Here is a 14,833-nt window from a genome sequence, read left to right as displayed (position 1 = left end):
GGAGGCTGAGGCAGGAGAATGGCGGGAAGCCGGGAGGCAGAGCTTGCAGTGAGCTGAGATCCAGCCACTGCACTCCAGCCCGGGCGACAGAGCCAGACTCCGTCTCAAAAAAAAAAGCTAAGTCTTGGCCAGGCGTGGTGGCTCATACCTGTAATACCAGCACTTTGGCAGGCTGAGGCGGGAGGATCGCTTGAGTCCAAGAGTTTGAGACCAGCCTAGGCAACACAGTGAGGCCCCGACTCCACAAAAAAGGGAAAAATTAGCCAGGTGCGGTGGCATGTGCCTGTAGTCCCAGCTAACTCAGAAAGCTAAGGTGGAAGGATCACTTGAGCCCAGGAGGGTAAGGCTGCAGTGAGCTGCGTTCACACCACTGCACTCCAGCCTGGGCAACCGAGCACTCCTGATTACTCTGTGAAGGCCAGCACTGGCATTCAGTGTGTTGTTCTTTTTCCCTGATCTGAGCAAACTATGCTTATGAGGCCTAATGTGCAAAGCAACGCAGACATTGTACACTAAAAGTGGTCATAAACAAAAGGCACCTGTGTCAAATAGTCCAAATATTAAAATTATGACTGAACATGGCTGCTTACCAATTCTGGAAGAGGACAAATAGTTCCCGTATTCATATACAATCCTTCTACTACAATGAAACGCCGAGTTACACGAGCCTTGCGAGGATTCTTTAAAAGAGAAAAAGCAGACATCTTACATTTCAGTAATTCTAAAGACAAGATCTGTTACATATTCCCCAGCACTTTCACCTTCCAAGATGTATTCCTAAAAAAATATTCCGAATGAACTGAAAGCTCAGTGTTTGTGACGGGTTATTTTGAGATGAACAACAGTGCTATCTTCTCTCAGACACGTTTTTCAGCTCACAGCATTAGCTGGATGACCTCACACACACACAAACTAATTAGGTACTCTGAGAATATTAAAACACAAACAAAACCCTTCAACCCTCCAACTGAGAAGGGGCCTAAGGGAACTTTGTAAAGAAATGGGAATGTTTTACATCATAATGGGGCCGACATTCCTGGGTTACATGGGTATAATCACTGGTTAAAATTGTGTGGCTGTATTCATATGATTCAATGTCTGTCAATTTTACCCAGAACAACTATAATGAAGATCATCATCATGAAGATGGGGTGAGGAACAGATGGCACAAGAATGATGTAATGCTGGTAACAAAGCTGGGAGAAGGGTACGGGGGGCTTCACTATACCACTGTGTTTCCTTCTTCTATGTTGGCATCTTTCCATAACAAAAAGTTACAAAACTCAAACCCTGTTTTCCTTCACCTCCCAAAACAAGGAGCAACCCTGTTCCTTCCTCACTCCCCACTGATCTATTATCGGATCAAGTAAAATTTGACTATGACTTTGTCCAATGATGTTCCTAGGCTGTGGGGTAGAGAGGTCTCCTTTTCTTTTTTTTTTTGAGACAGAGTCTCGCTCTGTCACTCAGGCTGGAGTGCAGTGGTGCCATCTCGGCTCACTGTAACCTCCGCCTCCCAGGTTCAAGCAATTCTCTGCCTCAGCCTCCCGAGTAGCTGGGATTACAGGCAACTGCCACCACCGCCCAGCTAATTTTTGTATTTTTAGTAGAGATGGGGTTTCGCCATGTTGGCTGGGCTGGTCTTGAACTCCTGACCTCTTGATCTACCGACCTTGGCCTCTCAAACTGCTGGGGTTACAGGTGTGAGCCACTGCACCCGGCTGAGGTCTTCTTTTCAAAAAACACACACCTTCACACACTCCGCTCAGAGCAAGTCACTAATAACCTCTCACATGTATGAAACTGTACATGGTTCAGGCGTGCGGGACTGCAAAAAATCCTGAGATCCACAGCTAGAGTTTGCCATTACCTTCTTACTCAGAGGTTTCTTGCCTCTAAGCTTCTGTTCCAATGGACAATTAGAAATGATCAGAATTTGAAAGTATCAGAGCAATGCTTTTAAGGAGTATTTTACAACCCACAGCAGTAGCACTAAAAAAAAGGAATGTTTGTTGAGGAATAAAAAAGTATACATCACTGATGTTGCTCAATCATCTTTACTCTGTCAACTCACAACTGAAAGCTGGGGAGCTAGCAATACGTTAGAAGTGACTGATGAAGAGATGCCACCCTAATTTCTACACAGGGCATGCTACCTCTGCCTATCTTTAAGGAAAAACATTTTTCTTAGATTTAAAAATATTCAAATTTCGGGAAATGGAAAAGTACAAAAAACAAATAAATTAGCTAATCATACCACATGGTGATAATTTTTGTCTTTCTTGCATAAACATATAAATTACTTTGTTCAGAAAAAGGATTTTACTGTAGTTTTAGGACCTGATTTTAAAAACATTATACTGTATTTCTAAATTATTTCAGACTACATGATTTTAATGGAGACGTTCTGCCTATGGATATACCATAAACTACTTAACTATTTCCCTAATGTTGGATTTAGTTGTTTCCCTCATTTGCTTCTCCATATCACAATATGAATATCCCTCAATATGTGACATCATTTCTGATAATTTTTTCAAGACGCCACCACAGGAATGGGTCAAAGGGCATGGAATTACTTGGATCCTGGAATGTATCTGCCAATTTACCTCTAGAAAAGAAGTGCCAATTTAAACTCTTTCGAGTCATAGACTCTTTGTCTCAACACATCTGTGTTGGCACTGACTACTACTATTAAAAACATGCCCTAATTTAACAGGCAAAACTCCTAGCCTAATTTCCTTAATTATTAGTGAGGCTAGGCTATTTTTCACTTGTTCATAGTTATGTGTATTCCTTTTATGAACTACTGTTCATATCCACTGACTATTCTTTAATAAGAATTAATATGGCACAAAAGAACCCTGTAGGAGGCCGGGCGCGGTGGCTCAAGCCTGTAATCCCAGCACTTTGGGAGGCCGAGACGGGCGGATCACGAGGTCAGGAGATCGAGACCATCCTGGCTAACACGGTGAAACCCCGTCTCTACTAAAAATACAAAAAACTAGCCCAGCGAGGTGGCGGGCGCCTGTAGTCCCAGCTACTCCGGAGGCTGAGGCAGGAGAACGGCGGGAACCTGGGAGGCAGAGCTTGCAGTGAGCTGAGATCTGGCCACTGCACTCCAGCCTGGGCGACAGAGCGAGACTCCCTCTCAAAAAAAAAGAACCCTGTAGGCAAAGGGATTAAAAACAATTTATGAACCACAGCACTTGGGAAATAGACAAAGAAAACATTCAAAGTGTTAATGACCAGATTATTAATGTGAAAATAAAATTGAAAATGAGTATTTCTAAAAACCAAAATGTAAAGTTACTTAGAAAGCCTGCTCTCATCAAGAAAAATATAAATTAGTAAAAAAGTAAAAATTATAAAGTAGAAATAAGTTTCAAGATATTTAATTTTATTTCTTGTTGTTGCTCATTAAAAAAAAATGTTCTATGGCTCATGGATCTTGTAGAAGAAGAGCACATGCAAAACCTGAATCTGATGTTTTCCAAATTTATATAATACCAACTTGGCAAAACAAATGGCAGCAGACTGCAGTTCTACTACTGAATACAGACTAGCATTCTATTACTGCATAATCGTAAGAAACATCTTTTTATACTGTGTAGAAAGAAATTAACCAGTGGAATGGGCTCAGTTTTCAGATTTTCCCTATAGATTTTTCTAAATTGTGTAAATGTGAAACATTAGCCTACAGCAGATTTAGTATAAAATGGCAAGATCATGCATATTCATCATGAGAATGTGTATATTCATGAAGTGATGCACTTAGGCTGACACCTAAACAAAGATGACAGAATCCTAAATGAATAATGCAAATATTTGGAAAACTGAAAATTAACACAAAATTAAGAAATGTGATGAGCATTTTTATAATTTATTCTAGTTATGAATGAGTTGCACTGGCAAAGTCGACCTGAAACTGTGTCTGAGATGAAGACACACATCATGGTGCCCTGCTCAGAACCACAGACCTGAGCTACTTTACTTACCCATGTCATCAGGGGAAAATAAATTATAATTTTAACAACGATGCTCTGAACACACTTCCTCTGTTTCACTCTAATCAGAACACCAAGGAGCTACTTCCAAACCACCATCACCTGAGGTTATGTTAGGTTCTTGAGAGGAAAGAGCTGAAACCAGCGCTGCAAGCTGGAAGGAGACCATGTTAGGGGCAGTCATTTCCCACGGGCAGCAGCTGCTCAGAGCAGGATACAGGTGGGGTGGAGAGAAAGGGTTTCACTTTGTTCATATATTAATATAATAAGCTTGCTGCCTTTCTTTCCTCATGTAATTGATACATGATTTATTCTGGTATGAATAAGTCTATTCTGAATTCACTACGTACATGTCATTAAAGGCCTAGTAAGTTTTGGTGTCATTACGCCTGGCTATGAGTAGACATCTCCCCGCCTCACTAAGCGCATGCTGTTTTTCAGCCTCTCTTGATCTCTTAGAAAGCTGCTTGGATTACCTCCCCTCAATTTGCTATATGTAATTATGGCAATGACAAGGCAATTACAATCAGACTTGGCTCTCCAATACGAAGTACATTTAATAAGCAGGAACACTCTTCTTAATATCCAAATGTGATCTACAGGCAAGTTTTCATGACAAATTACCATTTCATATATAATTTAGCTGGTTAGAAAGTACAAAAGAACTGTATAATTTTCTTCAAAAGAATCATACCTTTTGATCTTCGATCTCTTGTTCTTTTAGTAGTCGCTCGAGGTCAGCCATGTCATTATGCTTAAATAACTTAATGTCACTGCGGGACGCCTGTAATCCTTTCTGAATAGCAAAGCAGGCAGCTCTGTCTCTGCAAGGATAAGAGATCCACCAAATTGGGTTTAAAGGGTCTTGTCAAGATTCTCAAAAAGGAATGCTTGTTTTTGTAAGCTGACCAATCAGTGATTGTTAACATGAGCACAGCAAATAAATAAAACATGTTTGAATATTTATACATCATTGTGTGCGCTTCATCCACGAGTCCTTTTCACATAACTACCATACTTAATCTGTTCCAAGAAGCACACTCTCACTATGTATTAATCTCTCTGAAATCAGCAAGCATCTTACTATGGATGACGTATCAGTGTATTCACATACTTTTCTCTTTGTAAGAAACATAAAATACTGGTGTGCCTCGCGATCAGTGGCATCTGTGATTTGACTGACACATTACTCTACCATTATTTTGCCCTGAGAAGTAATACTGGCAGCCCAGCTAGCCAGAAAACTTTTAGATAATAACTATTCTACTGTAGCCAAACACCACAGAAAAAAATGAGGGGTACCCAGCCCCACCCATGTCAGCAAAGGCTGAGCAGGGAACCTAGACTTTGACCCCAGAGAGGCTCTAACAAGGCAACGCCCCTCCTAGGGTGCTGTCAGGGAAGGCCAAGTAGGACGCTGAGCCTTTTATTCCTATCAGTTGATAACAATAAGTGCACCCCGTGCACCCCCACTGTGGGGTCAGCAAAAAACACATGGAGAGCCCTAACTTCCACCTGCACCTACAAGTAGTGGGCACCCTCCCCATCTCCTCCTGGGCAGTGTCAGAGGAGGGCGAGTGGAGAGTCAGGACTATTACCATCACCCAGCAGCAACAAAGAAACCCCCAATGATGTCAATGGAGGCTGAGTAGGGCCCCTGAATTGTCCCTCCTCCTGGCAGTATGAGGCAGCAGTCCCCCAGCCCCTTCCCCTGCCAGAGAAAGCCAAATAAAAGAGATGGCTTAAACTAGACATGGACTACAGCAGCATAATATGAAAGTGTCTAGGTTTCCATCAAATATCCCTTATATCAAGAATCAGAAGATATCAAGTAGAATGAAACAAGTGTCAATAGTGAGATGACAGAGATATCAAGCTTATCTTACAACAATTTTAGAGCAGCCACGATAAAAATATTTTAATGAGCCACCATGAAGACACCTGAAGCAAATGAAATAATAAAAAGCCTCAGTGATGAAATGGAAGATACAAAGAAGAGTCCTACGGAGATATCAGAACTGAAAAAACAAAATTACTAAAATAAGAAGCTTAGTGGAAGGGCTCAGCAGCAGAATGAAGGAGACAGAGGAAGGATCAGTGAACTGAGACAAGCAATAGAAATTATTCACTGACGGCCGGGTGCGGTGGCTCACGCCTGTAATCCCAACACTTTGGGAGGATGAGGTGGGTGGATCACGAGGTCAGGAGATCGAGACCATCCTGGCTAACACGGTGAAACCCCATCTCCACTGAAAAAAAAATACAAAAAAATTAGCCGGGCGTGGTGGCAGGCGCTCGTAGTCCCAGTTACTCGGGGGGCTGAGGCAGGAGAATAGCATGAATCCGGGAGGCGAAGCTTGCAGTGAGCTGAGATGCGGCCACTGCACTCCAGCCTGGGGTACAGAGTGAGACTCTGTCTCAAAAAAACAACAACAACAAAAAGAAATTATTCACTGAGCACAACAGAAAGAAAACAGAATAGAAAGAAATGAACAGAGTCTCAGGGACCCGTGGGATTATAATAAAAGACGTAACATTTGTATCATTGGAATTCCAGAAGAAGAGAAAGGGGGTGGGGCTAAAAAAGCATTCAAATAAATAATGGCTAAAAACTCCCCAAATTTGTCAAGTGGTTTAAATCTACAGAGTAAAGAAGCTGAGCAGGGAACCTAGACTTTGACCCCAGAGAGGCTCTAACAAGGCAACGCCCCTCCTAGGGTGCTGTCAGGGAAGGCCAAGTAGGACGCTTTGCAAATGCAAACGGGCAAATGCAAACAAAAGTTGCCAAGCCACACCATAGATAACTTCTGAAAACAAATGACAAAAAAAATTTTGAAAGCAACCAGAGAAAAATGACACCTTACACACAGAGAAAAACAATTTGAATAACGGGAGATTTTTCATCAGAAACCAGACACCAGGAAAAAAAAAAAGCATCACAATGTGTTCCTAATGCTGAAAGAAAATAACTGTCAACCCAGAATCCTATAACCAGCAAAAATATCCTTTAGTAATGAAGGTGAAGTCAAGACATTCTCCGTTAAGAAAAATGAAGAGTATTTGTCACTAGCAGACCTACCCTAAAGAAATGGCCTAAGGAAGTCCTCTAAATAGGAAAAAAGGCCGGGCGCGGTGGCTCAAGCCTGTAATCCCAGCACTTTGGGAGGCCGAGACGGGCGGATCACGAGGTCAGGAGATCGAGACCATCCTGGCTAACACGGTGAAACCCCATCTCTACTAAAAATACAAAAAAAACTAGCCGGGCGAGGTGGCGGGCGCCTGTAGTCCCAGCTACTCCGGAGGCTGAGGCAGAATGGCGTAAACCCGGGAGGCGGAGCTTGCAGTGAGCTGAGATCCCGCCACTGCACTCCAGCCTAAGCAACGAGAACGAAACCCCATCCAAAAAAAAAAAAAAAAAAAAAAAAGGAAAAAAGCCATAAAAGAAGACTATTAGACTATCAGGGATGAGGAAGAAGCACAGTAAGTAAAAAATATGGGCAAATTCACTAGGCTTTTTTTCTCCTCTGGAGTTTTCTAAATTATTTTGGACAGTTACATCAAAAATTATAACACTGATGTGGTTCTCACTGTATGTATAGGAAATATTTAAAACAATTATAATGTGAATGAGGGAAATAAAGGAATGTAAAGGAAGGTAAAAGTTTCTACACTTGAATTTGTACACCAGTAGTCTATTATAGTATACGTGTAATGTAATACTCAGAGTAATGACTAAAAAAAGCTATACAAAGAAAAAATAAATTCTAAAAACATGTTCAATTAGCCCACAGAAAGGCAGAAAAGAGAAAATAAACACAAAGTAGAGTGAACAGACAAGAAACAAAAACCAAAATGGAAGACTTTGTTTTAACAGACTTAAATCCTACTGTACCAATAATTACATTAAATGTAAATGTACAAGTACATGATTTAAAGACAGGCAGGCAGAATAAAGTAAATAACATGACCCAACTATATGCTGTCTGTAAGAAACTCACTTCAAATACAACAATATAGGTAGTAAAAAATACAGATGTATACACACAACTATATAATATACAAAATAAAAAGGGCATCTGACAAAGTAAACTTTGGAACAAAGAAAATTATCAGTGTGTTTGCTTTGGCAGCACATACACAAAAAGCAGAAAATTATCAGAGACAGAGAAGAACATTATGAAATGCCAAAAGGGTCAATTCATCAAGAAAACTTAGCAATCCTAAATATGCACTAAACAAAAAAGCTAAAAAATTTGAGGTGCAACAGCTGATAAAACTGAAAGAAGAAATAGACAAACCCACAATTACAGTTGAAAACTTCATTATCCTTCTCAACAACTGATAGAAGAACTATACAGAAAATCACCAAGACAGAAGAACCCAGAAACACCATCAACCGAAAAGACTTGACATTTCTAGAACACTCCACCAAACAGCAGCGGAATACACATTTTTTAAGTGTCCATGTAACATATTCCAAAATAGACTACAGTATTAGCCATAAACCAAACTACAACAAATTTAAAGTCCCCAAACACCTGAAAAGTAGAAAATACACTTCTAAATAATCCTTAGGTCAATGGGAAAGTCTAAGCTGGGCACAGTGGTGTGTTCTTGTAGTGTCAACTATCCAGGAGGCTGAAGCAAAAGAATCCATTGAGCCCAGGAGTTCACGGCCAACCAGGGCAAAACAGTGACATCCTATTTCTTAAAACAAAACAAAAATGAACTAAATACAAATGAAAACACAACACATCAAAATTTGTGAGACACAACTAAAGTAGCGTTGAGAGGGCAATTCATAGCACTAAATGAACATTCAAGAAAAGAGAAAAAGTTTCAAATTAATAATTTAAGCTCCTACCTCAAAATCAAGAAAAAGAACAAAATAAATCAAAAGTGAACAGAAGGCAGGAAATAATAGAAGGAATCAATCATTGGAACTGACAAGAAAAATACAAGAGAAAAATCAATGAAACAAACAGCTGATTCTTTCAAAAGATCAATAAAATGGACAAACCTCTAACAAGACCGACAAAGAAAAAAGGAGAAAAGGCACAAACTACCAATACCAGGAGTGAAACAAGGTATATAACTATAGACTCTGCAGACATCAGAATAATAAGGGGATACCACGAACAGCACCACACATATACATCTGAAAACTTACAGGAAATGGACCAATTCCTTGAAAAGCACAAACTACCTCAATTCACTCAATATGACAGATAATTTGAACAGCCTGATAACTACTAAGGAAGCTGAATTCAGATTTAAGATACTTGCAAAAAAGAAATCTCCAGGCCCAGATGGTTTCATGGGAGAATTCTACCAAACAATTAAATAATTAAAAATAATTCTATGCAAATAGCTCCACAAAATAGAAGACAGAACACTTCCCAGGTGATTCTATGAAGTGTTATTCTGCGACCAAAACCAAAGTAAGTATCTGTATTATAGGACAGTCTCCCTCATGAACACAGATTCAAAATCCTTAACAAAAGATTGGCAAATAGAATTTAGCTTTTTATAAAAAAAATTATTCCCCATAACCAAGTGGTGTTTATTCCAGGTGTGCAATATTTGAAAATAAATCAATGTTACCCACCACATTAATAGACTACAAAAGAAAAATCACATGATCATAACAACCAATACAGAAAAAGTAGCTGACCAACCAAATTCAACATTGATTTACAATGAAAATGCTCAGAAAAAAAGGATGAGGTGCAGGAAAGTGGATGTAATAAAGCGCATTGTAAGAAATCTGCATCTAACATTATACTTATTGGTGAAAGAGTAAATGATTTCTAATATCAGGGCAAGAATGTCTTCTCTTACTACTCTTACCACAGTCCTGGAAGTTCTTGCCTGTGCAATAAGGCAATAAAAGGGAATAAAAAGTAAGTATATCAGAAAATAAATAAAACTATTTACAGATGACATGATGACTGTCTACATGGAAAATCCTAAGCAATCTAGAAAAACAGTTCCTAGAGCTAATTAAGTGAGTTTGGCAAGGTTGCAGGATATAAGATCAGCACACAAAAAATCCATTTCATCTCTATATGTTATCAATGAATATGTGGACATCAAAATTTGTATTTGCAAACCACATATCTGATAAAGAATTACGATCTAGAATGTATAAAGAACTCTCAAAACTCAGTATAAAAACAAATCATACAACTAGAAAATGGACAAAAGGCATGAAAAGACATTTCACTGAAGAGATGGCAAATATGCATATGAATGGATGCTCAACATCATTAGTCATCAGAAAAATATAAATTTCTCTACACACCTATCAGACTGACTAAAAAAGTAGTGACAACACCAAATGCCTCTGAAGATGTGGAGAACCTTGGTCATTCATATACTGCTGATGGGAACATAAAATGGTACAGACGCTTTGGAAAACAGTTTGGCAGTTCCTTTAAAAACTGTGCAATACTATAAACATAGCAACTGCATTTCTTGGCATGTATTCCACAGAAATAAAAACTTACGCTCACACAGCATGAATGTACATGAATGTTTAGAGCAGCTTTTTTTTTTTTTATAATAGGACAAAGCTGGCAACAACTCAGATGTCTTTAATAGGTAACTTCAATAATGGTGGTGCCTTCATGCCATGGAATCATACTCATCAATCAAAAGGAACCAACTCTGGATACAAGCAACAACTTGGATGAACCATCAGAGAATTACGCCAAATGAAAAAAGCCAACCCCAAAGCGTTGCCTACTGAATGATTCCATTTGTATAACATTGTTAAAAAGACAAAATTAACAAACAGAACAGATTAGTGGTTGCCAGGGGTTAAGGAGTGGGCAGGTGGGAGGAATGTGGGTGTGGCAACATGAAGGATCCTTGTAGTGACAGAAATGTTCTGTATCCTGACAATGACAAAGTCAGTATCTTGGCTGTGAAACTGTTCATTCTGCAAGAGGTCCCCACTGGAAGATACTTAGGATTTCTGTATTATTTCTTACAAGTGCTTTTGAATCTACAATTATCTGAATGTAAAAAGTTTAATTTTAAAAAGATCTGTGAAGCAGCACGAACACAGACTTAGAGGAGTGATAGGACAGACTTAAGTCCATGAATGACCACTGTGCTGAGACCCACTATCGGCAAAGCATTAACACTGTTTACTGAAAGGAAGGAAATGAAGCATTAGACAGTGTCTATGCCTGACAAATTTATCAAAACAAATTTACCAAACACCATGTTTACCTCTAGCACTCATACATTCAAATACATTTCAGGTAGAATATTTAAAATTATGTAGCAGAATAAACAGGTTAGCAACGCACTGGAATTAGAAGTTTTAAGACACTGAGCATAACACATGGAAGTGAATTTAGCCTATGTTTCCTAGCAGTAAAAAAAAAAAAAAAAAAAAAAAACAACCAGAATGTATTTATCAAAGGAAGCATATGAGTTCACCAGCAACCATCAACTTTTTCTGAACTTAAAAATAATTTCTAGTGAAGTGCTTGTGTATAAAGTGACACTGAATGACACTGCAGCTGTCTCTGCTTTTACTAAAAACCCAGAAACACTGTTTAAGTCAATGGCGCTCCAGTTAGTGACGAGTCTTCCACATTATTTCTTAAACTATGTGCCAAAAATTAATAAAAATATTCATTTTTATGCTCACGTTAGTATACTACTTAGACCCAGGACATCTGCTGCAGTGCTCCCAGACTGCTGTAAGGCTACAGTGAGGGATGGGTCACTGCAGAAGCCCCAGGTAGAGTCAGCGCTGTAGTAATGGTGATAGAAAGTTCTGTCGCTGCACAAGCAAGAGTTCCAATGGTGAGTGGTAAGTAAGAGGCCAGTGCAGGGCTTGAGGGAGGCCAGGCTCTACCATACAGTTACCTGGCCCCTATTCTGAGCTACCAGCTTCCTTTCATTCATTTACTGAACTAGTGTTTATTGACCATTACTAAATGATAAATACTATTCTAAGTAATGGGCTCCCAGCAAGAAACAGAAGCAAATAACCACACAGATATAAAATTATAAACTATTACAAGTCCCACAAAAGAAAAGGACAGTTAAGTATGAAGCAAATGAGCAGAGCAGAGTGTGTGTGAGAGTGTGTGTGTGTCTGTGTGTGGGAGGGAGGCTTGAGAAGCAGGGTGACCTTGAGAGGCAGTTTGAGTGCTTGTGTGAGCATGGATAAACAAGAACAATAAATTCTCTCTTGCTGTAAGATTGTGTCCACATGCAGCAGGGGTCTTGACCTGCTCTGAGAGGTGTGGGACGGCTTCCCTGCAGAAGTATTGCAGGATGAGAAGGTTAAGTAGGAAAGGAGAGGAGGAACAGTGTTCTAGTCAGACCCAGTGTGTGGGTCCCGAGGTGAGAGGACACTAGCGTACAGGGCTGGCAAGGCTACAGCTTAAACACCTCGGGAAAATGGTACAAAATAAACCTGAAAAAGCGGTGCAGAGCTCACAAGATCATACAAAGGACTTGGGTCTTCATTTTAGCAACAACAGAAGCTTTAAATTGTATTAAATAAAAAGTGACATAATAGGATTTACATTTTAAAAAGATTACTCTGGCTATGGTGTTAAAAAGGAAAAGAGGAGGCCAGGTGCAGTGGCTCAAGCCTGTAATCCCAGCACTTTGGGAGGCTGAGGCAGGCAAATCACCTGAGGTCAGGAGTTCAAGACCAGCCTGGCCAACATGGTGAAACCCCATCTCTACTAAAAATACAAAAAATTAGCAAAGCGTGGTGGCGGGCGCCTGTAATCCCAACTACTTGGGAGGCTGAGGTAGGAGAATTGCTTGAACCCAGTAAGTGGAGCTTGTAGTGAGCCGAGATCACTTCATTGCACTTCAGCCTGGGTGACAAGAGTGAAAGACCGTCTCAAAATAAAAAAATTAAAAGAAAGAAAGAAAGGAAAAAAAGGCCAGGAATGGTGGCACACGCCTGTAATCCTAGTACTTTGGGAGGCCAAGGTGGGTGGATCACCTGAGGTCAGGAGTTCGAGACCAGCCTGGCCAACATGGTGAAACCCTGTTTCTACGGAAAATACATAAAATTAGCTGGGAGTGGTGGCGGGCGCCTGTAATCCCAGCTACTTGGGAGACTGAAGCAGGAGAACTGCTTGAAGTTAGGAGGCGGAGCTTGCAGTGAGCTGAGATTGCACCTCTGCACTCCAGCCCTGGCGACAAAGTGAGACTCTGTCTCAAAAAAAAAAAAAAAAGAAAAAAAGGAAAAGAGAAAATAAAAGTAAATTTGAGACCCAAATTTTAGTCCACTCAAAGGACGACAGGGGCTTGGCTTGGGGCGACAGATGCTTCTGACTGGTTTAATCAGCTGCCTGGAGCCTGCCAGCCCTTGCTTGGCTGCCCCCTGCCGTTCACAATAAATCTCCATAGCATGCATTCAGGACAAGCAGCGAGTGTGAAGACCCACTTGCGGGTAGTCAAGAAAGTGTCCAAGTCATGGCTCCTCTATCCTTAATAAGGTAGGAAGCAAGATCGGCTGAGGCCAGGAGACGGGGTGAACGGGTGATGAGACATGGAGAGACTTTGCCGGGCAGTCTGAGTGACAACGTGAGGTGGTGACCACAGATTAGGATAACACACAGCCACAGAGCTGCACAAAGAAGGCAGATAGCTGTCCTCATCCGGATATCAATAAATAATTATCATGGCAGATAAATGACTATAGACACCGTTAAGCATCTTTTAAGTGAAGGTTTCACAAATTTTGAAACTTTTGGTGAGGTGACTTTCTTGAAAAACAACAAAAAGCAGTATTATTTTATGCAGATAACTTCTAATGAAGTATTTCTCTAAGACGATCAGTATTATCTCAAAGGAATTGCTATTAGAAAACTAGGTAAAGGTTACTTACACAAAAACAATGTCCCCTCTTTTAGAGTAAGCAGGAATAGCACTGGCTATGGTGGCAAATCCATACGAGTATATAATGGCTTCTTCTGTCTTCATAAACTTTGCCAGGCGGTCTTCCAAATCCAAATGAACATCTATTTCAGTTAAAAAAATTAAATGGTTAAACTGTCTTATAATTCTTTTTCTCTACTAAAGAATAAATAAAAGAACACAAGCAGTATAATTATCAGTACTTTCACCTTATGGCCAAAATGGAATTGTTTTTAAATGATAGATTATATAAGATCTATTAAAATAATTCCAGGCCCATACAACTTCTAAAATACATGAACTAAATCAGCTACTCATCTATCTGCAAAACGTGTTACTGGGGCAGTTCCAACTTCGGGTTATGCTCTGATGTCACTCTACTGTAAGACTTCAAGGCCTACCAAGTTTCCCTGCATTAACTGCCCTTGACCAAAACCACTGAGGTCTCACCAATGTCTGATGTTAACTTATTAATGTCTATTTGCATTTTAGCAAAAAGAACTCTGTATACTTTGCATCAAGAAGGTGACACTAGAACTCCAGTGACCACTCCTCTAACAATCTGTGTCAGCATTTAGTAGTGGCACCTCCCATCACTTTTTGGGGCTGGGATTCTGTCTGAATTTCTCACAAGTGTAATGAATAATAATTCAAATTTGTAGTACAAAAGGAAATATAGTCCTTTTATAGATGTACTGTAAGGAGGATGTTGACATAATAATGAGGATAAATTATAATTATTAGACTGATTATTTTCCTCTGAAATCATAGCTCCTTACGGCCTTTTTTTTTTTTTTGAGACGGAGTCTCACTCTGTCACCCAAGCTGGGTAAAAATTTGTCCTTTTATAGATGTACCGTAAGGAGGATGTTGACATAATAATGAGGATAAATTATAATTATTAGACTGATTATTAT

The 14,833-nt window shown here is 39.8% G+C and overlaps 1 protein-coding gene across 1 annotated transcript in view; it reads right to left on the bottom strand.

The window, feature by feature from the left end:
• SPTLC1 (serine palmitoyltransferase, long chain base subunit 1) overlaps positions 1-14,153 on the bottom strand; it is a 36,744-nt gene extending 22,591 nt beyond the window's left edge. The window contains exons 1-3 of the mRNA XM_011948002.1: positions 13,888-14,153; positions 4,702-4,831; positions 591-680 (exon numbers count right to left, since the gene is read on the bottom strand). Coding sequence (XP_011803392.1) covers positions 591-680; positions 4,702-4,831; positions 13,888-13,982 — 315 coding nt within the window. The 5' untranslated portion in view covers positions 13,983-14,153. The remainder of the gene's footprint in view (positions 1-590; positions 681-4,701; positions 4,832-13,887) is intronic.
• Between the last annotated feature and the right edge of the window lie 680 nt (positions 14,154-14,833).

The sequence above is a fragment of the Colobus angolensis genome, unplaced genomic scaffold (assembly GCF_000951035.1).
Source record: "Colobus angolensis palliatus isolate OR3802 unplaced genomic scaffold, Cang.pa_1.0 Scaffold272, whole genome shotgun sequence".
Classification (NCBI taxonomy): domain Eukaryota; kingdom Metazoa; phylum Chordata; class Mammalia; order Primates; family Cercopithecidae; genus Colobus; species Colobus angolensis.
This window is presented reverse-complemented; position numbering and strand designations above follow the sequence as displayed.